General features: G+C 39.9%; 2 protein-coding genes across 4 annotated transcripts; one reads left to right on the forward strand and one right to left on the reverse strand.

Annotated features, from left to right (window-relative positions):
• Window positions 1-2,873: 2,873 nt before the first annotated feature.
• Window positions 2,874-15,047, reverse strand: afg1la (AFG1 like ATPase a). The gene is made up of 13 exons (XM_036150448.1): window positions 14,904-15,047; window positions 14,422-14,639; window positions 10,998-11,049; window positions 10,807-10,908; window positions 10,402-10,532; window positions 10,178-10,277; window positions 8,544-8,602; window positions 8,361-8,443; window positions 8,214-8,284; window positions 8,026-8,126; window positions 6,450-6,590; window positions 6,265-6,375; window positions 2,874-4,115 (listed from the first exon to the last, which is right to left on the reverse strand). The coding sequence occupies exons 1-13, from the start codon at window positions 15,016-15,018 to the stop codon at window positions 3,978-3,980; spliced, it is 1,422 nt and encodes a 473-aa protein (XP_036006341.1). The 5' UTR covers window positions 15,019-15,047; the 3' UTR covers window positions 2,874-3,977.
• Window positions 14,608-23,143, forward strand: LOC105932385 (sex comb on midleg-like protein 4). Of its 3 annotated transcripts, XM_021321024.2 has the most exons (9): window positions 14,608-14,672; window positions 17,458-17,541; window positions 18,391-18,633; window positions 20,106-20,235; window positions 20,520-20,744; window positions 20,892-21,053; window positions 21,148-21,372; window positions 21,460-21,608; window positions 22,418-23,143. In XM_021321024.2, the coding sequence occupies exons 2-9, from the start codon at window positions 17,539-17,541 to the stop codon at window positions 22,541-22,543; spliced, it is 1,263 nt and encodes a 420-aa protein (XP_021176699.2). In that variant the 5' UTR covers window positions 14,608-14,672; window positions 17,458-17,538; the 3' UTR covers window positions 22,544-23,143. The 3 variants fall into 3 exon arrangements, with proteins under 3 accessions (XP_021176699.2, XP_012726971.2, XP_021176700.2); XM_012871517.3 differs by lacking the exon at window positions 14,608-14,672 and having other exon boundaries at window positions 17,397-17,541; window positions 20,520-20,720; XM_021321025.2 differs by lacking the exons at window positions 14,608-14,672; window positions 17,458-17,541 and adding an exon at window positions 17,861-18,056.

Below are 23,143 nucleotides of genomic sequence, written 5' to 3' on the forward strand. Positions count from 1 at the left end.
GGCACAGATCTGCTGGTTTATTACTGCCTCTTCAACTGATTGTCACCATGAAAGGTTAACAAAGTGCCTCTCCCCCGGTTAACCATGGTGAACCTCAAGGCTCACTTCTCAGACCCCTTCTGTTTACCATCTACATGCTTCCCTTTGGTCTGCCCCCAGGGTCTTGGCCTTTATGTCTATGCTGGCACCATACATCTGTATCTCTCTGCCAAAACCTCTACCAAGCCCCCCCCCCCCCCCCCCCCCCCGTCCCCACACACACAATCACTTGTCAGCTGAATGGATAACATAACATGGATAAGTCGTCTAACCGACTTGAGCTCAACTGTGTGAAAACAGAAGTTTTGGTCTGCCCTACTCCAGAAAAGAAGGAGATCTACTAATTAACGTTGATTTTTACCACCTCTTACCACCCCAAGATGTTTGCAACGTGGGTGTCATTCTGAACAGACCAGCTAAAACAAAATGTGACAGAAGGCAACTTTTTTCTTACCTGACTCCGCCAGATAGATTTGCTCCGCATATCCATCTGGAAACCTTCCGTTGAAGTAATTTTGGGAAGGGGCGAAAATACTGGTTAGCTGATTGGCCTATGTTGGTGATAGACGGGCCAAATAAACCAATCAGATTCGTCGTCGCTCTGTTACGAGCGACGACGAAAACACAACCACAAGCCAAGCTACTCTTGCTGCTGCAGGTAAAGGCTCGTTAGCTCAGCAGAGAAATACTCTGTAATTCCGATAAAACTTGCTCGATAGCCGCGCTAACGCTAGTTTCATCGGCTGAAGCCGCCATGTTGTTTAGACTGAACTGACGCGCTTCCCGTTGCGTCACACCTCAACCCGCCTCAAAGCCAACGCTGATTGGACGTTTGTTTGGTGAACGGCTCCAAATTTTCTTTAACGGAGAGTAGCCAGACTGATCTGCGAGTGAAACCTTGAAACCTCGCGAGATCAGGATGGTCTCACGAGGCTAACTTTTTTCCCCCTGCCTGAAAAACATTGCAGACTTTGAATATCTCCGATTGACTGGGTCATTCCTTCTTGTTCTGAACTGGCTGGATTACTTACTGTAAGAGAGGTTTTGTACGAGATTACCAAAACCCCGATCAGGCTCCAATATAAATGGCTTGTACTTGTATAGCGCTTTATTAAGTCCAACGACCCCAATTCACTTTACACAGTCATTCACACACACATTCACACCCTGACGGTGGTGAGCTGTGTTTGTAGCCACAGCTGCCTTGGGGCAGACTGATAGAGGCTGACATATATCGGCGCCACCTGGCCCTCTGACCACCGGCAGTAGGCAATGCAGGTGAAGTGTGAGAAAATCACCAGTATCTAGAGCTGTCTTATTACTATTTCTTAGTAGTAGATGCAGTGGTATTCACATCATCAGTGAAACCTGCATCAGATACTGCAGGACCTTTGGCTGCCATAAACACCCACTCTACGACACTGCCTCCGCCATGTTTGCACAGTGAAGTGCTATTTTTGCATCATGAGCACCAGCTCCCCCAAACAACACTCTTCCCTTGCCATAACTCTAAAAAAAAAGTTAGCATTGGGGACATTCACAAAACACTTTTTTGAGAACTTACTTTGCTTGTAGATGTTTTGAATATCAGTAAAGTCTAATCCCGTCCCATCAGGTCTGGGGAACAATTTGGCATATGTGATATTTAAACATTTTTATTTAGAATTTTTCAAAGTTCTCAATATTTACTGATGTTTTCCTTATTAATTTTTTGAGTGGGGAGGGGGTTATATCAATTAATACCAATGAAACGCTTCAGTTTAAGGACAAAAGCCATCTGTTTGCACCAAACAAACACTGTACAGGAAATTAAATTCTTAAGTGTTGTCTCACTTTCACTTCCCACACACTGCAGCCTTTTGTTTTCAGAAGCTCTTACGTATCACTATTAATGCCGACATGTAGGCAATTAAATGTCAACCAACCAAGTGTTACCTCTGCGGGGGGAAAAAAAGCTCACATTTTATCAGAAGTTTGTTTCAAAGATGGGAATAAAACTTATAAGGCATTAAGAATTTAAGATAATTTAAATTAAGAAATAAAAATAACTACACATTTCACAAATTGTATGAAACAAGATGGATGATGCTGAGTGCATGGGTATGTAATATCATCACCGTATGATTCCAGATGTTCTGTGAAGGCCTCAGAGGTTTGTTAAAGAACATCTGCCAACAAGCAGCATTGTGAGGACCAAGGGACACAGCAGACAGGTCAGGGAGGCAGTTTTAAAGACGTTCAATCCATTGGAAAATGTAGAGTATTGCACAACTCAACTGAAAACCCAACAAGGGATGGCTATTCACCAAAACAGACAGGTCGGTACGGGTCATTTAAAAGCAAACTAAAGATGAGTGTATTCAGTCTGGTTTTTAGTTGAAGATTAAAGCTATTTTTTAATCTCTTGTAGATTATTTTGTTTTAATCCTAACAACCTCTATTTTATTCACACCTAACTTCAGTGTTTTTTTTAATAAGCTAATCACTTCACCTTTATCTCAAGTGGTTCCTTTTCAATCTAATCTACACAAGTGCATTTCCTCAGTTCTTCATTGTCTATAACTGATTGATTTCTCTCACCTTTGATTCCTTTTTGTTTCATCAGCAATAATTATTGTTTTATCCATCTGTTTACTTGATTTTATCATCATGGTGTTTGTCTCCAGCAATTTAGTCTAAGTTTAACTTCTAAAGCTTTTTTGCTACACTTGAATGTATGAAAAGTGATTAATTGTTTTAATTAAAAAAAAACAGTAGAGGGGCCCATGGTTACTCTAGGGGAGCGCCAGAGATCCACGGCTCAAGCAGAAGAATCTGAACATAGGACAACTATCAGTTGTGCGCTCCCCAAATCTTTCCTTTATTGAAGAATGGCAAGAAGAAACTTTAGAAAGCTACAAACAGGAAGCTCCTTATAAAGTTGGACCCAAGCGATGTGAGGGAAACAAACTGGTAAAAATGGTTCTCAGTTCAGATGACCCTAAAGTTGAACTTTTTCATGCAAAACACTGTTTAGCATAAACCTAACTTTCTTTACCCTTAATCAAAATCAAACCATGGTGGCAGCAGCATTAGACGATGGGGACACTTTTCTTTAGGAGCAATAGGGAAGCTGTTCAGAGTTGGTGGAAGGATAAATATTACTGTAAATACAGGCCGTTACTGGAAGAAAACCTGCTGCGAGACTTAAAAATGTACTAGTCAACCATGTATCCCTTTCCTTCCACTTCACAAATATGCACTACTTGGTGTTGGTCTATCTAGAGAATCCCAGTAAACTACATGGAGGCCTGTGGATGTAACGTGACAATATGTCAAGAAGGGGTATGAATAGTATAAAAATAATGGAAATTAAAGTATGTCGCCTCGCAAATACCAATAAAATGGAGATTTAGCGTAGATACGTTTATATTATCTTTCCTTCAGTAAAAATCAAAGCTGATCAACGCACACTGGACTGATCCGTCTACAGCAAACATTTCCCAAGCAGCACCAATAAAAATCATCTCGTATCTCAAAAAGTCATTCCTGTTTTCATTGATTTAATGTTAATTAAGATAATCATCTCAACAAAATACTTAGAGCAGAGTAAAATGGACCATCAACCTCCAGTAAAGTATTGTATAGTATTCTATAAAGTGTCCATGTTGGTTTTATTTTCCTCTTTTTCCCAAACAGAAAATTAAAAACTTGGCTTATTATATAACAATTGGATTAAAAACAATACAACACCCCAAAGTTCATCTTCAAATTATCGTCAAAGTGCAAATTAGCATTTAAATGGTAAAACGTTTTCAGATACTAATAAATATAGAATGTACATTTGCACAAACACTGTTAAAACAGTCCCCCTGGCTTTGTGCTGGAGTAATGTAGTGTTTTTGGCATATATGAGTGTAGTTCATGGAGTAGCCAGCATGTCCCACTTCTCCCACTTGTTACACCTTCGCTTTTAAGCTTCTGTCCCCCTCCAGCCAATAGTCTTCTGTCTGCATCTCTGTGAGGCGAGAAACGGTCCTTTGAAAGGCAAACCTCTCCTCCTCCCCGCTGAAGATGGACAGACTGCTGGCCTCTTCCTGTCGCAGAGAAAAAGGTCACATTTACTGAAACAGAAAGGCTTTATGCTAACAGGCAATGCTTTAATGAAATCCATCCACCATAAAATATCAGTGGGAAATACTTCAAGTTTTGGTGATATTCAGTCCACACTGTGGATTTTGGCATTGATTAACAATTACAGCATAATTTTAATTTTAGGAGCTAAAAACTCTTTAAATATGAAAAGGGAAGCAGTCTTTGACTGTGAATGATGAGATTAGAGAGATATTCAGAGATGGATCTCCTATCTGGATTGGACAAGAAGACGGTGGCAAAATACCAGGTAAAATTTCCACTAACATTGATAATCTGACTTAAATATAAAGCACTAAAAATGTAGCCAGGTGACAAAATTAGGACGTTTTCACGAAATATTCAGTTGTTTGTCAAGAAATGTTCACACATCAATGTCTAATTTAATTTTTGTTCTGGCTGTGGAAAAGAAAGTGATTTAATTGCACTTAAACCTCTAACCGTCCTAGTTGTCAGCCTGTCTTTAGTGGCTTTAATGGCAGGTTTTGGGTCGTCGTCACGTTGCAGGGCCCTGTTGTGCTTCACCTCAAATGTTATTTAAAGGTGGTCTAACGTTTTCCTCCGGTACGTAATAAAACAGAGTGGGATTCCTGGTGGATTGCAGCATGGCGAGCCGGCCGAGGGTTGTCTCCAAACCATGACACTTCCACCACCGTGAGTCACAGTCGATATAAGGTTCTTTGTCTGGAATGCTGTATTTAATTTTTGCCCAATATTTCCTTCTATTCTGGTCTCCAGATAACAGAGTTAGACTCATCTCTCCATAGAACATTATTCCAGAAATCCTAATCTTTATCCAAGTTCTCTCTGGCAAACTTCAGTCTGGGCTTCATGTTTAGAGAGCAAAGGTTTCCTCATTGCAAATAAAAATTAAACATCTGCTTTCTTTCTGATTTTAGAAGCATGCACTCCCATATCAACAGTAGTGCTGGCCTGCAGTGGGTCCCATGATGGCATTTTATGGGTTTTGAAAACTTCTTGTTAGAATCAAGAATCTTTATTATCTTTATGTAACCATAATGAAATTTTGATAAGACAATGGGTTAGGATGCATATATATAACACACAGACACAAATTAAATGCGTCCGTGGAAAAACAAAGAATGAGAATTCCTTGAGGAGACACGTAAAAAAAAAAAAAAAAAGTAAAATCCGATAATGAAAAAAGCTAAATTTAAAGTTAACCTGTGCAGCAGAAGAGAAAGACCTACCAAAAGCGGAAATGCAATTATTGATAGATAATAACGCATATTCAGATTAAACACGATGTAAGAGACTATGTAATTTGCATGAATGTCCCAGACAAACACTCCCCGAGACGGTCAAAGTGAGCAAATAGTCATTAGCATCTGATAAAATTGAAACGTTCAAGTTAAAAAGAAAGATAAAAAGCAGTCAATTCAAAAAGAACCATCTAATAAAAACAACAACTGTGCAATATGCATGAATGTACAAACAGCTAAAGAAATCGTAAGCAAAAAGCTAAAAAGTTTGCAAATAAGCATTGGTATATAAGAGACGGTTTAATATTAAGAGCCTGTGGAAGCAGGGTGTTTATGTGATTTTCAGCAGGGGACGATTGCCTTCACAGCTTTGTGAAAAAAGCTGTTTTTAAATCTATTTGCCAACATCTTTGTTGTTTTGAGACCTCTTTAAACTGATAAGCTGCTACAATCGTCTCTCTGAGGGTCTCAGACAGCTCATTGGATCTCACCATGTTGTTCACACTCTCTTCAGTCAGGAGCACACCACACTCAGGAGGTTCAAACAGGGCAAATCTTCTTCAGAATTTTAAACTATTTAAAAAAATATTTACAAACCATCATAGGGTCTCCTAATTTCTACACATGACAGTTTATTAATTTCCATCTAAATTTAGGAGAAAGGTGCAGCTTTGTTGAAAAGGCTACAAACTGTCCCTGAAGACTCTGAAGTACATGTTGCAGTGGTTTTACAGATCACATGATGGGTTTAAGCTCAGCTGAGTGACGGCCTCTGTAATTACTGATGTTTTGTACTGACAGCACAGACTATGAATGAAAAAAACAAAAAAAAAAGCAGTTTTACTGTAAAAACAGCGGTTCCAGTTCTCACCCTTTTCAGCCCCAGGTCGTCCATCAGAATGTGGCTCTCGTCGTGACTGTGATCCCCATCATGTACAAAAATATCCTCCAGCGGGCGTTCTGCAAGGATCACCACCCGCACCTGAGCCAGGGGAAGACTCGATGCTTACGTCTCACTCTTAAGGTTAAGAGGGCCAAACAACGACCGCGGCGTACCTTATGGTCGTAGAGGGCGTCCACGAGCGTTATGAGCCGCCTGGCTTGAGTTTTCTTGTTGAGCGTCAGCAGAGGAATGTTGCGGATAAAGAGCGTGTCAAACAGCCGGGATATTTCCAGGTAGTCACTAGCCCCTAAAGGCTGAAAGAGAGATTTTATACGTGTCAAAATACTGCATGGACTTGTTCTGACTTATTATCGTGTTTAGAATCAAATCAGATTCTAGCCCTGAACAATTAACAGAAAGCAATGTTTTGATTGGGATTTGGTTGAGGTGCAACTTTTCTTCTTATGATTCAGTCTGCAAAAGCTTTTTCCCTGCTGCCATCAGACTGATGAACTGCTGCTGAATGGCTGAACTACAACCCATAAACTCTGCACAACATTTGCATATTTGCACACTTTGCATCATTGCACCTCCATCTAGCATTATAAATGCTACCGAACTCTTAGTCCTTAAAAGCATCCTTGCACAAATGCCCTTGCACAACCCAATTCTGCACATTCAGTGGTTTACATTGTTTACATTTCAATTGTTTTTATAGTGTATTTTAAATCTATGTCTACTTTTAAATCTCTGCTGCACCTAAAACTGTAATCTAACTTTTACTGCAATTTACAAATCTGTATGCAACGAAATTTCGTTATGTACGCACTCTGTGCATACAAAATGACAAATAAAGTTGTCTAAGTCTAAGTCACTTCAAACACTTTATACAAACAAGAACAGTTTCGATTGACTGACGTCCCTCCATTAAATGATTTATATGAAGTAAAACTAAACAAATGCTAATTTACATTAAAAAATTAGAGGTATTCACACCTTTTATACTTTTATTTCTCACATTACGCCCCCCCCCCCCATCTTTGAGGTGAAGGTGAAAGACCATGCATGACCAAAACGCTGCTGAAACCAAAACTGAACTTTTTGACCAACATGCAAAACACTGTGTGTGGAGGAAGATCAGCCCTGCACATCATCCTCAGCGCACCATCCTCACTGTGAAACATGTGGCGACAGGTTAGCTGCTCAGAGTGCATGGGGAGATAGATGGAGCTAAAACACATCTGGAAAAAAAACGTTCATCTTCCAGCAGGAAAACTGCCCTAAACAATCAGCCAGAGGTACAATGGGACGATTTACATCAAAGCACATTGATGTGTAAGAATGGCCCAGTCAAAGTCCAGACCTAAATCCAATTGAGAATCAGTGACAAGGCTTTCTCCATCCAAACTGCCTGAGATTGAGCAAACTTAAGACGAAAAAATGGTTAAAACATTTAATCTGTAGATGTGCAGATGTGGTAGATAGACACTAAAAGCTGTAATTCCAGGAAAAGCTGTGATATAAACACATGAAACGTGTTTATTTTTTATTTTGCCTAAAAAGATACAATTTTCTTTCCCCTTCACAACTATGCACTCCTTTGTTTTGGTCTATAAAATCCCCCAAAACATAGATTAACATGGCAGTAACCTGACAAAATGTGAGAAATGGAAGGGGCGTGCTGTGTTCATGGATACATGTCAGGACAAACAATCTAGCGTCAGTGAGGGCATAAAAACACAGACTCACCCTGTCACACAGCTCCTCAAACGTACAGTCTGCTATGGTCCCGCACGCTTTGTTCAGACGCACTTTCCGGTTGTGAACATTTAGAAGTCGCGGTCGCGTTACTAAACATTTAAAGGAAAAATAAGCTTTAGCCGGGCTGTATAGCAGGCGACAGAGTTCAGCAGGACGCTCGTTAAATGCTCACTCACTGTCGTTCTGTTTGAAAGCCAGCTCGTCGAACATCTTATCCAGCGTTGCCTCTGCATCCGGTTCACTGGAGCTACACACAATGAAAATAATTATTTAAAAAAGCAGCGCTTCTTCCTCCTTCCTGGTTTGATTCAGGCGAGACTTACAGAAAGTAAAGTTTCCCAGCAGAAGGTCTGTTCTGTTTGCGGTAGTCGATCCCTGAATCGAGGCGAAGAGTTTGGCAATGCTTCTGCAGGTGGGGAAAGAGTTTTTTATTTTATTTTTTTTACGTTTAAAGGGACTTCTGCATGCAGCAGAAACACGATTTAAGGTTTTATTACAGTACTTACCTGCAACACTGCAATAAAAGGCACAAAGTTGACTCTCTGCAGTCCATTTTTATACAAATCTGATGGAAAGTAAAGGTATTTAAAATATTAGCTGTAGCTCACATTACATATTACATAAATAAATAATTTTTTTAAACAAAATTGCTTGTTAGTGGTACTCCAATCAATCGGCTTAAAATGTATGCAGCTGAAGCATTTTTTCTAAATTGATAAGATTTGCTCTGAACTTCTGTTGAAAAGCACCTCCTGCCCAGTTACAGTGAAGGATCCATGATGCTGTGGGCCTGCTTTGTTGTCCAAAGGTCCTGGGAATCTTTGAAATCTCCGAAATACCAGAAACCTTTTATAAATAACCTGAAAATCTGTCATTATGGGGTCTTTCAGCTAAATAATCCAAAGCACGTGAAAGTATTCAGTAGACCGCAAATCTAAAGATACTCTAAAGGGATGAGCAGAAGAGATGCTTCCCTCTGGAGGCTGTAACCTTATTCAGAGGAGCTAAGTGCTGTGCTGCTGGCAAAAGGGGGCTGTCTGAAGGACTTAGACAAACTTTATTGTCATTTTGTATGTACAGAGTGCATTCAAGACAAAATTTTGTTGCCTACAGGTTACGACAATGTAATGAGAATGCAACTGAAATAAAATATTACAATATAAAGTGCAGCAGTGATAAGAATGTACAGTGCAGGAGAAAAACAGTTTTTAAAAAAAGTGTGCAGAACAATGTTCCACAATGTTTATAATGCAAAAATAGTGGTGCAAAAAGGCATTCATTGAAAAGTCCAATGTTGGCAGTGCAAAATAATAATGGTGCAGAAATGCAGTAAATGTTCAGTTGTGTACTTTTAAATTTAAATTGATTATAAAAGTTCAGCAACGTTGGCAGTGCAAAATAATGATGCGACATGGCCATAAAGTTCAGTTCTGTGCATGTGTGATGCAGAGTCCAGTTTATTGCTCAACAGTCTGAACCAATAGATGTGTCACTAGTGATTTTGTTAAAAACAATAATTTTTAAACAGAGACTTTGTTTACCCTGTGAATATATATATATATATATATATATATATATATATATATATATATATATATATATATATATATATATATATATATATATATACTTAAATTTAAAGGAGAAATGAGCAATATTTCACCTCTAGGTGGTACTTGAACACTGTCTGTAGCTATGTAAACAAGAGACTGGAGAAGAGAGAACATACCGTACCATAGTCCATGTGAAATATTACCTTTAGTTCTTCACATCACTATTTTTAATTTTTTTTGTATGTAAAATAATGAAATTTAGCTTATTGCTTCTATAAGGTTAAGGTTCTCTAAGATGGTCATCGTGAAATGTTGTGGCTGTAATAAATAAAGAGGATTTTTTAAGGTTTATTAACGGGCTATTTAAGTTTTTTACCCCCACATATCTTTATCAGGGGTGCCAGTAAATGTGCTGACACACAACATAGAGTCATATTATAGTGATACCACACAATAAATGTTTAAAACAATTCATTGAATAAAAGAGAGTGAAGATACCAGATCTGTTTATGTTACCATCTTAGTCATTTTGAAAAAAAAAAAAATGAAATAACTTTAGAACAATTTTTTATTTCATCTCTAATTACCTTGAGGTGGACGGTTAGACGTCGCCACGACTACCACGCCTTTCAGAAACAGATTTTCAAAAAGCTGCTTTAGAATCATGGCGTCTGCTATATCTGTAACCTGGAATGAGAGTTGGTGATAAATCAACCGTTTAAACGGCGATGGAATAATCCCGTTGAGGTCATGTGCTTCAGACACTAAACGTTTGGGGGTTCTGCTTCCTTCAAAAGGCCCTTTAACGTACCTGAAACTCATCAAAGCACAGCAGACAGGCCTCCTCGCTGATCTCCTCGGCAACTGGAGCGATGGGGTCATAAGATTTGGCCATTTTCCCTGCTTTCCTTTTGGGCATGCTCTGTTTCAGCCGATGGATTCCTGAAAGGAAGCAGCGAGGTTTGGTGAATAAGATCTGACCAATCAGAAGCGCCGACGCAGCTGAACTAGACGCTCTTTAAAAGTTGGGAAAAGAGAAACATCCTTGTGTGGTTTTTGAAAATGTCTCCTGATGGAGGAGGAGAATGTATTTGTTCTTGACGTATCCTGAGCTGATTCATGAATTATTCTGCAGCATCCCACAGCCCTGTGGACCACACTAAAACCCCCAAAGACAGGACCCCTAACGCACTGCTGCACCAGGAGCTGAACTCACTTTTATGCACGTCCAACATAAAACCGTGGAAATGAACCCTCTTTTTTCTTTCTGTTTCCACATATGAATAAAACATGTCCATCACCATAGTTTTCCCCGTGCCTGAAACAAAAACGTAACAGTTAGAGTCGAATGAATAAATAAAGCGCATCAAATCCGGATGATCGGGCCTCGTGCTTCAGTTCTCTTACCAACGTCGCCATAGATGTAGCAGCCTTTTGGAGGCTTCGGTTTACTGAAAAACTAGAGAACACAAAAACAAACGTCAAACAAATGTCAGCAACAGGATTTTTAAGTTCAATTTAGAAAGATATTACATACATACACACATATTACATACATGCATACATATATACATTCATATATTAAAAACAAGACATTTAAGATGTGAATATTACATCAAAATTATATATATATATATATATATATATATATATATATATATATATATATATATATATATATATATATATATATATATATATATATATATATATATACACGGCAGTTGCTATTTTTAGTAAGAAAAATTTTGTGAACAGATTAAATGTAAAGAAAAAATTCAATTGGCAAGGCCAGGTTTCATTTTTAAAACTAAGATCTTGAATGGGAAATACGTTTGAGAAAAATCTAACCTTTAGTTTGAGCGCATGTATTTGGTGTGGGAAAAAAATCCAATGCAAAGAATTATTTCCTTTAAGCAAAATCACTGTCGACACAGTTGTTGGTTCCTCTGCTGTTAAAGCTTTGTCCATCCCCGTTTAGGTCCATGTCATATTTATACCCCGAAGGCCAGAAAGTCTTGGATTAATAATCAACAATGCCTAGAAATCCAATTAAGAAGGTAAAGTATAAATAAAAAAAATTAAATAAAAAATTCTGATACATTGATTTTAAAAGGACTGTTAGGGATGTCACCAACTGCCTCGCTGGTGGTGGTTTTGTCAAAAGCAATAATTGCTTAACGTCTGATTTTCTCCCCTATTTGAATAAATGTACTTAAATTGTAGGTAGGATGTTTTCCTAAAAAAAAAAAAAAGGATTATCGTATTTCATCTAAAAGGTTGAAATACGATAAAATAATAACTTTAAGGATTTTTTTTTTCACATCTTTACTAGGGATGCTATCAATGTGTCTGACACTGGGCAGCGTATGGCAATAACAAAAAAAGCATTCGTGGGTTTAAATATACTGACTCATATTATATAGTAATATAACAGTATTTTTTTTTTAAATACCTCACAATATGGCGCTATATGAGCTGACGGTATTTTAACGTTTCTAAGACCTTCATTTGAAGTTCATGGATACCAGGAATGCAGAATTATAAGAACACCTTTTTCAACTTTGCACCACACGTAGTTCTCTAAATTGTAGCATTTTATGTGATTACCTACATATACAACTAAAATAATCTATATGGAAAATGGCAAAACAAAGAAGGTAAATGTGTAAACAGGTTATTAAAATAGAAAACAAAGGACATTATAGTCGCTACTGTGATTAAAATTATGAATGCAGGGGTACCTTGTGATCAAAAACTGGTTTCTTCGTATGGGGTTCCAAAAATGTGCCCAAATTGTTGGTAGCTATTTATAAATGACTGTATATGTCTACTAACCATTTGTGTATTTCTATGCAACTATAAGTGGCTCTGCTGTTACAAAACCACTTTTTGGACCGCCATATTTTACACCTGCAAAAAATGTTTCTGTTTCAGTCCACACTGCTGTACCTGAGGCATATACAGGTACAGCTAAAAATTGTATTATAATCCGAGTTCAATATTTTTGTCACCCATTTCAGAAGTGAAAAACATATCTAGAATCTTTTCGCACAGAGAGAAATATTTCAAGCTTTTATTTCCAGCCATTTGGACTTTTATGAATTGCAGACAATGAAAACACAAAATTCTGTGTCACAGAAAATTTTTATCTTCCATAAGTTCAATAAAAACAGATAATTTTAAAATAAATGTTAAACTTCTGAAAAGTTGATTTCTTTGTGCTCAATGCTTGGTCTGGGATCCTTTTGCATGAATTACTGCGTCAATGCAGCGTGGCACAGAGGCGATACAGTGAACCAGCTTTTGGTACCTTTGGCGGTGTGGGCAGATACCACATCTTGTTGGAAAAAGAAATCAGCAGCTCTATATAGCATGTCAGGAGAAGGATTAAAGTTTCCTGATAGATGCTTGTGTCGACTGTAGACTTCAGAAAACACAGCAGACAGGGCAGCAGATGATCTGTGGTTTAGGATATCTTTGGATACAGAATTCTGTGAACAACCACCTTCTTTAGCAATGACCTTTGCAGCTTACCCTCCTGTCTTCTGTACACCTGTCTGGTCAGCAGTCTGCCCCATGACTGTGTCGCCTACCGACCCACACTGAGACCATTTAGAGGCTCAGGAAACCATCGCAGGTGTTTTAAGTTAATTACAGGATTAGAGCACCAAACCAAGAGTTTCCAATATTTATAACTTGATCATAATTGTCCAATTCTCTGTGACACTGAATTTTGGTGATGTACCTCTAAGATGTTCCCTTTAAACAGTGTTTGATTTGTTGTTCTGATTCGGTGAGTGACCCAGTAAACATGTCCTCTCCTTGTGCTGTTCAGTGTGTTTTGCTGTGCTATTTACCATGCTGATACATTAAGATGTATCACTTTATCAATTTGGAAACTAGTGGAAAAAGAATCCAAAATCTAATGAGAATGTTTAATTAAAAAATTAGGGAGGCAATAAAATCACTCCTTTTTCCATTTTAAATTGGTGCCTTAAGAGCCAAGCATCCAGTTGAGTAAAGCAATTCACCACTGCTGTCACAAAGTTTCATTATTTAGAAGTGACTGGAGGAAAACAAAGAATTAAAATAAAAGATTTACTCAAAGTTAACCGATTAAAAAGATTTGAAAGCCACTTTTTTTAAAAAATCAACATCACCCCAATTGTATAAATCAAACATCTGTCCAAAGAATGTTTGATCATCAACTATTGAATAGTTGATCAAGCAGTACCTATTCCAGTGTGATTTTTAAGCCTCTACTTCACACAGATATCATGAGACCCCAACATATTGCTGAACTGACTGGACAAATGAGAAACGGCCATTTCTATAAGTCAATATTTTAAATGAGATTTTTATGTTTTGCTTTTCCAGCAGTTATCCAATTGATTTAGTTTGATGATATCAGGTATGACTGTCAAAAAATAAAATAAATAAATAAATAAATAAATAACTAGAGAATATATAGAGAGAGTAAGTCACAACATTGGGACATAACAGGGTCAAAAATAGTGAATCAGAACAACGCTATCCAACAACAATCAACGGGAGGGGGAGACTAACTGCAAGAATCGGTACAAGGTAATGAGACAATAGAACCAAAAATATCAAATGTCTTGTTTAATTATAAATTCATAAAGCCAATACATTAATCAGCAGCTGCTAGTTGCCCAGACATACATGTTTACCTCAGAGTTTAAACATTTTTTGGCACATTTGGCTATTACACTTCAGAAAATAAACTGACATTGTCTTCCACGCTTATCTAATAAAAAAAGAAGTAACATTTTTAGGCTTTCATTAAACGGTGGACGTGCAGGTTTACCCTTGAGAAGATGGACGTGGGTCTGTTGGAGTATCCTCTCAGCGCTCTGTGCAGCTCGTCCAGCTTCTGCAGCACCGCTCCCTGGTGCTCGTCCTGCCGCAGGCTCCCGGCTCGGATCAGCCCATTATAGTGATCCAAAGGACCGCTGAACCCGGCGGCGCTCACACCGCTCTCCTCCGCCGCCGCAGCCGCCGCCTGACCAGCTGTCACCGAATAACCTTCCGCACATCAGACCGAAACAAAGCCAGCAGGTCAGCTCCTTTTCCTCACCGTCACAGCAATGCTCCAGAACCCGCCGCCGTAATTGTAAACGCAAGCCAATTTTAGACGGTAAAAAGCGTCACTGTTAGTTTGTAAAAACAAAGAGAAAACACTAACGTGCAGTTAACGAGGGAGAATGACACATTCACAGCCATATTGTTCAATAAAAGAAAGACTAATTAGGTTAAAACATTTCCGAACCCGCGGCCAACGCGTCTCACCTCGCCGGCAGAGCTCTGTCAGAGATTTTAAAAACTTTCTAGAGCAAACAACGGACTTTATGCCCGCCAAGGCTGACGGTGACATCTTCACAGACCGCGGCATGTAGGCCGACATCTTGGGGTCAAAGGTTGACAGCGAAACTTTATTGGCAAAAGCGCGCCGAACAGAGGAACAGTGGTGAGTTCCCATTACATCCTGCAGAGGGCGACAGCGAACCAGTGCCGCGGGAATAATATTGCGACATATTTACATTTTTATTATCACGCTACAACCACCAAACGTTCAATCCTGATGAAATGCACATTTGACAATATATTTGATTTTATATGGGGCTTTCAGAGCAAGCAATACAGATTTTTATTTGTGAAAAAGTTTTGAAAATCGTGCCCTTTTCTTCCACTTCACAATAATGTGCTAATAATACAATTGATTAAGCTTTGTATTATTATTTGTGTTTGGAAGGTATAAAAATATGAAATTGTTCAAAGAGTGTAGATACTTTTGTAGGTCAAACTATATGAGCTAAGTCACACAGGGAAAATGTTAGATTTTAAGAAAGAAATATGTCATGAATGACACAGTTATAGGGAAATATACATTTAAAATATTCACATTTATGTAAGTCACAAAAGTCAAAGGTCAGGCATCTACTAAAATCGTTTTTTACATTACATTTTATTATAATGTGAATTTGGCTAAAGTGAATTAATGACTGAAATCAATCAACAATTGTTGTCCCCAAAACCAACATAAGTCATTCAGTCACTCATATAAGTCATATAGTGTCTGAGACCAATGGCCATTTAGCATTAATGAAATTTGTGCCATATAAATGCTAGACAAAGTCAGTGGCTTTGTCTAGCATAGTAAAATAACAGTACACTTCATCACTTGTACACAGTTTTGTAGTTTTGTATTTAGTATTGTGGTTGTGTTTGAATTCACACGCTGACTAATGACGTTCAGGTTGCTTCATTATCCATTTTGCAAAGGGACATATTTTGTCACAGTTGTAGTTTCTGCTGGAAAAACATAATATACTGCTCCACCATGGGGTTTTGAGTTTAAGAAAGGTACTATAATGTTCTGGCAACGTGTCACAAAAAAATATGACAAAAGTCAAAGCTTTTGACAAAACTTTATTTATTTAAAAGTTTTGTCTCATTCACAACCATATCTGCAATTACACAATAAATGTTTATAGTGATATAATGCTGTTTAACCGCATAAAAAGGAATTACAGCATATTTCCTTTACTCCATTACACAACTTTTTTGCACATCTGTAAATGGAATGTGCAGATGTTAATCATTTTTCTTCCAAATAATTTCAGAACAAATAACAGAGGTGTCCAACTTCAGGTTTGAGAGTAAAAATCTCCGATTTACAGTTAGGTTGTAAAATTATTTATTTAATTATTGTAACTATGCAAACGCCTTAAGTAGCTTTTCTGTTGTGATAAGCCCTCATTTACATTGGGGCCAGAGGAGTCACACCGTGTGTGTGTATGTGTGTGTGTGTGAGAGAGAGCAGTCACAGCTAAACAGCTCTGCAGATAAGCAGAATTTCAGTGTAATTTCAATCCAAACATTAAAAAAGATTACAGGGGTGACTTTTTAATTGTCTTTAGTCTGATATGTTAATAAGTCTAATATATTAAAAAGCAGATAGCATGCTCAGCGTTACTGCGAAAAACAGTCCCGGTGTGTACGTGTAGGGTTAATAGAGAAATTTCCAAAAGATTTCCGATGTGCATAACCTAACCAGAAGTGACGTTAATCATGAACTGGAAAGGGTTTGAGATGGTGGAGGCTTACAGCTGAACTTTAACATCTGACACAATATACCGAAAAAAGTATTCTGATTCCGGTCACCAGCAGATTTCTTGGTGCATTTCTAATTGTCTGAAAGGGTAGTTTTGGCTTTAAACATGCCTTAGCTGACTATTAGTTTCTTCGGATTATTTCTTTACCAAACTTTAATTAACCAAAAGGTTTGGAAAGCTCTTTCTGGCAGTTTTTCCACAGCTCTTACACTTAGGTTGGTTTGTTTTACAACCTTTAACTATTAAAACACATTCACTGTGTTATGATCCATAACAAAAAAAAAGACACTAACTGATTCCATTTGTTTAGCCAAGATGGTCACATTTCTTGCATTCTCGCTGAAACACTTTTGTTTATCATAAAACGTCTAAAAAAAACAACACACTAGTGATTGCCCAACAGACCACCGGAACCTTTAATCCATAATGGATCGTAACCAGCAGGAAAGTCTTCTGGTGCAGGAAAAGCTGAAACCGTGCATGGTTGCACCTCCACAGCTGCACCGAGCCAGAGTCCCTGACAAAACATGGCAGACAACCGGCAGGGCTTACAGGCTTGTTGTCATGACAACAGCGGTGCCCCCCCCCCTCTCCCTCCCTGTCTCTTTAATGCACACACACACACACATATTGTCACTCGCTCACTGTCTGTCAGTGTCTGCTGTACACACACACACACACACACACACACACAGTGTTACAGTGGAATCCGCCTTGCTTCCATATAGGCGCTCTGCTCGTGGAGGCAGGGAGGAAAGCCAGCACCAGCTCGCAGCGAAGGGATACTCCACATCTCCACAGCTGTTTGGATGGTGAGTGCAGCCGATGATCGATCCTTGTTTTGTTTACCTGCCTCATCTTTTGACTGATCTCCTAAGCATTAGATATGTAGGACGTGCTTGCAGCAGGCTTATTGTCTGCGGTTTATGTGTGCTGCTGCAGGGAAGATGAGCCACATTCCTTGTCTGTTTTTTCTCTTTCTCCCCTTCTTCTTGTAAGGCTAGGCTGGACGCTGTCATCTTAATGGTAATTCATAGCTGGGTAGCCATGGTGAAGTCAATTTCAACCCCCTCCCTCCCCATCCTCCCTCCCTCTCTCTGGTAGTGCTGAATGCATTAGTCTAATGAGATGTCTGCAGCCTGTGCGCCGAGCAGTAGCAGCAGCAGTGTGTTCACCAAAGAGGAGACGGGGGGGAAAAGCCGCATACGGAAAAAGCTTGATGGCTTTTCCTGCCTTGTGAGGGATTTAGCTTTATTGTCACCCTCAGGCCTGCGGGATATAAAACAAAAGGTTTCTGCTCCTGGGCTTTCGCAGTAGAGGACAGCAGGTAATAGTCCCCCTCCCCTTTTGCCTATCAGGTTTATTTATGTGTTGTTATCAGGGCAGAGTGGAGGTGGTCTTCCCTTACAGATCATGCATGGCTACTCTTTGTGTTGTTTAATTGTTGCAGTGCCCGGCTAAGTGCTGCTTCTTTAAGTGGGGTGGGGAGAGCGTTTTACTGTTCATATGTTGCTGCAAACCATGTTTCCCTTTGCAATCCCCTCCTTGCTTCTAATGGATGCTAATGCTGCTCCTTAGAACCCGCCAGCTGCTGAGGAGCAGAGGAGGATCAATGTGCAAGCCAAAGTGCAGGTCTGAACGCCTTTCTCTTTTGTCTGCAGCTCCAGATGAGTGTAATTGCTGCAGCGGCACAAAAGTCAGGCAGCAGCAACAACAACGGTGACATGCAGTCAGCCTCGGTGGCTCCCTCCTTCATCCCCAGCCAGCCGGGGAAGATACCGGGCAGGAAGAGGGGGAGGCCCCCCCTCCGCAGCGTGGCTAAGATGGATTTCCCCAGCCGGTACCCAGAGTCGCTCCCGCCGCTCAAAGTGGCAAAGAAGAGGGGGAGGAAGCCAGGCTTCAAGGTCAGCCGGATGGGGAGGAAAGAGGGGTTGGGACTGTGCTGGGTGGTTGTTTATAAATGGACGTGTACACAGGGAGCTGGCCAGAGAGCCTGTGGTGCATTTCTGATTTGACTGGTGTGTTTCTGAATATTTTTGTTCATTTTTCCATGAGTTAAAAGGAAAAAAAACACACAGTGCCCCAGTGTTCAGCCAACGGCTAGATATTAAAATCTGCAAAATATTCTTTGATTGACTCTGATTGGTTATCAGCCAGAGCCAGTCATTAACCGATTCAATATGTTTTATTTTTATTTTCAACACATGAAAGAAAATCACAATCCTGTCATATAATTCTTACTAAATCCCACAATCCCGCAACATTTTTAGTTAGAGAAAGGTTAAACATTGGATTCAAAGAAAAAACTGTGAACAAAGGGATTCGTTTTTTTTTTTAAATGACAACTTAATAAATAACTGAACAAAAGACCCAAAAATAATAATCACTCTATTAATGATAAGAGAAAAGACAAAGCCTCTGCAGCCAGTTTAACAGACAAGATTTATGTTTATTTTTAGTAAAAGCAATCCCGGATTGACAGAAGCTCAAGTAAATCTTTTTTTAAACCTCCTCCAGCTTGAACAATTTATCTTTTACAACTCCAAAAACAACTTTGTGTCCAATAACCTTAAAGTTAAACTCAGATAGAGGTCCCCCAATCTAAAATGCATCTCTTTGTGCTTCTCTTTTTTGAGTCTATTAAGAATCAGACACAACTTTAAGAAACTACAAAGTGGGAACCAGAAAGGATCTGATAAAAACAAGTCATGAAATTAATAAATATTTGTTTTTATATATTTCTCCTTTATTTACACAGGTTAGCCTTGTTCAGAGCCACAATTTTATTTTCAAGAGGGACATGAGGTTTAAAAAAAAACACAAAGTAAGAGTAAGTCCATCAAAAGGCTTTCAAGGTGGGAAGACAAATGATTCTATAGATATAGAGAAGCAACGGCACAATCAGCTCTTCTTTTATTTCTTAAAACATGTGAAAACATTTTGCTTTTTGACCTCGTTGTTCTAAAAGAAACTACATGTTTGTTAAAAGATTTTGCAAATAAGTCAGTACCAGATTGTAAAAAGCCCCCGAAAAAAACATCAATAAAATCTGAAAATCAGTGTTTTACCTGACAGGAAGCCGGTTGCATTTTGCTTAAAGCTGCACAATGATCTCAGCAAGTCAAATTTGTGATAGAGGCAGCGTTACATTAAAAAAAGGTGATGCGTAGTAGCAGCTTTTTTTTTAGCTGGCTGACCAGCAGCGTGCCTTTATACAGGTAACTGGCTCCTAGCTAGTGGTGCCCCTGTGTAAAACAGGAACTTAGCATTTGGGTGAATTTGTTCAGCTGCAGACAAAGCGAAAACACGCAAAGAAGTCCCGCTATACCTCTCGCCGCCTGATCGAGAACGCATTTTAAAACCTGCTCTTCTACAGCTCAAACCCCGGATGGTGATGACCCCTTTGGCAATTTCTCCACCCAGCAGCACACCTGAGCCTGACATGAGCTCCATCCCTCAGGACGCTGCCACCATTCCCCATTCTGCCACAGCCCAGGTGCTAACAGGTAACGGAAAAAAGAAGGTAGACACCTCGAAGAAGTACACGTGCAATTTGAAGTTTCCCCGCATTCTGTCAGCTTATAAACACAAACCTTAATATTCTTTATTGGGATTTTATCGAGCAACTTGTCAACAATGCAAAAGGTGAAAAGTGCCTTTTCCATGGTTCTGTACATACACAACCTCAAAAGACAAAAACACCATAACTAATAAAAAAAAACACAAAACAAACAAACCCTAAAACATCCAAGGTGTCATCTTTCCTCTGTTTTTCATTTTCCCCTTTCAGTTTGCATCTACATCAACAAGCAGGCCAACACCGGCCCCAACCTGGACAGGAAGAAGATCCAGCAGCTTCCCGATCACTTTGGACCCGACAGACCGTCCGTGGTGCTGCAGCAGGCCGTCCAGGGCTGCATCGACAGCGCCTTCCAGCAAAAAACCGTGTTCACTCTCCTCACACAAGGCTACGGAGGAGAAAAAATATCAGGTGCTGTACCAAGACCTCGACCAGGTGTTGTTCTCTGCTTGTTTACTTGACTTTTTTTACTACTTGATTTGAGATTGGGTTGACGGGGGCGGGGAAATACGCTTGGTAGAGGTTTAATGGTCGGATTCGTTAAGAAATAAAGTGTAATGTCGTGTCGTTTTGCTCTTCCAGCCACATTTGACGGGAAGCAGCATCTTTTGAGCCTCCCTGTGGTGAACAGCATCGACTATGTGCTCCGTTTCCTCAAGAAGCTCTGTCGCAGTCTGCACTGTGAAAACCTCTTCAGTGATCAGCCCATTAGCCAGCGCAGCGGTGGATCCTATCACTCGGACGGTATTGGATCCGCCTCCAAGAGTGGAAGTCGTAAACGAGACACACTGTCTCCGCACCGATTCTGTCTTGACATGACTCTCTGTCTTGGCGTTAGCGGAGACATCCGTGACTGAGGACTATCATGGAGACCAGCCAGAGGTCAAGCGCTACTCCGTCGACCATGGCGATTCTGCCTTCGGCTCCATAAGCTCGTCCTACTCGTCAAAGTCCTCCTACGGGTTCCGCTCTTCGCAGCAGTTCTCCAGCGGCCCGGGCTCCATCAGTATATGCAGGCAGCCGGCCTCCAGCCCCAACATGTTTCCAGATGGCAACAGGACAGGTGAGAGGTGGTCCAAACACAAACGTGTCCTCACAGAGTCCCTCATTCCCCCCTAGAAGTGTTAAAGTCGTCACTCTTTCCTCTCAGGAGGATATAATGCGTCTCCAGAATCCCAGGAATCCAAAGCTCCAGCCAATAAGGACCCGACCACATGGTCTGTGGACGATGTCGTTTGGTTCATCAGAGACGCAGATCCCCAGGCTCTGGGCCCTCATGCGGACATTTTCAGGAAACACGTGAGTCAGTCGTGTAGCGAAATGAAGCCTCAGATATCTGGGTTTTTGCACTAAGAGCTTCGTAGAAGGACTTCATCGTAAAATTATAAGCAGTTATTTCATTTCAGTTTTGCATAGAAAAAATATATCATCTAGAGTTTTTGAACCCTTTCCCTGATCAGCACCTGATGACATCACGGCGGGTAGCTCCTTTGAGCTTTCGACTGCTGAGACAGTCTCAGAAAACACCAAACCAGGAAGTACCCCGATCAGAATCAAAAGAGAAACCTCACTGCGTTGTTTTAGGATTCGGTTGCACAATTGTTTCGCCCATGCTTAATCGTTAAAGTTCCAGCCAGCTTAGTTTTGTTTTGCCTTCATGCACCTGCAGCGGAGACTAAACGTAACTTAGACAGCAGGACTGCTGCTTTCACTGTTAGCAATTCAGTTTCCGAAGTCTAAAGTAAAGAATATGTATAATTGTGATTACTGATAGGTAATTTCTTGAATCTATTTATTTATGACTGCTTCTTCAATAACTATTCAATTTCAGTGCAAGTGTCAACATTGGGATTCTCAAAATGAATATATTGTCTTTTTTATTTTCCATTTGTTGGCAAAGATGCAATGAAAGGTCCCTGGTTAGGGAAAATAATTTCCTCCATTTGACTAACGTATGAGACATTTATGCCCAGTAGGAGTTTTGACACACAAACGTTATTACGTAGCCGTTTTTATTTTCCTCACAGTGGTTTCTGTGGCACGTCGCCTCTCGGTGCGAGTCCAGAAGGATCCTCACTGATTTCCACATAAACTTCTGCTTCTTCCAGGAGATAGACGGAAACGCTTTGCTGCTCCTGAAGAGCGACATGATCATGAAGTACCTTGGACTGAAGCTCGGGCCGGCCTTGAAGCTGTGCTTTCACATCGACAAACTAAAGCAGACCAAGTTCTGAACACTGTGCCAAGCTCCGGGTCCGGTAGAACACTCAAGAGAGGGTCGGTTCTTTGGAAGGCAGGTCTGTGATCCACTGGGGAAAAAAAGCCTCCTTTTAATTTAGGATAAAGATCTGTCTCTGACTTCTACTTTACATATTCACTCTTTCAGAAATATGTTTGACACAGTAACGTTTTATCAAAAGTTCTCACTTAATATGTAGCATTAAATGCTGCCACCCGTGCGATTTGGAGTAAGACGGCGTATTGGTGGACCAAATCCTGCAGACAGTTATACATTTATCCTGGGAGAGAATAAAACATGAAACATTCGCCGTTAGGAGGGAAAAACATATAGAAAAATTAAAAGCAACAGAGCAAATTCAAACAGCTGGACGGCCAAAGAGTCTGATCAAACATTTGTGGACAACCACACACACACACACACTATTCCCAGAGGCTCACAGCCCAGAACGCTCTTTTTGAACCAGTTTGCCAATAATTTCATGATGTCGCGCGTGATTATCACAAATTTGCCTCTCTTCCTCCTCCTACCTGATCCAGATGTTCAGTTCCAGCCAGCGGTCACCCATCCCTGGCGTGAATTTCATATTGATTTT

This window comes from Fundulus heteroclitus, chromosome 19 (assembly GCF_011125445.2).
Source record: "Fundulus heteroclitus isolate FHET01 chromosome 19, MU-UCD_Fhet_4.1, whole genome shotgun sequence".
Taxonomy (NCBI): domain Eukaryota; kingdom Metazoa; phylum Chordata; class Actinopteri; order Cyprinodontiformes; family Fundulidae; genus Fundulus; species Fundulus heteroclitus.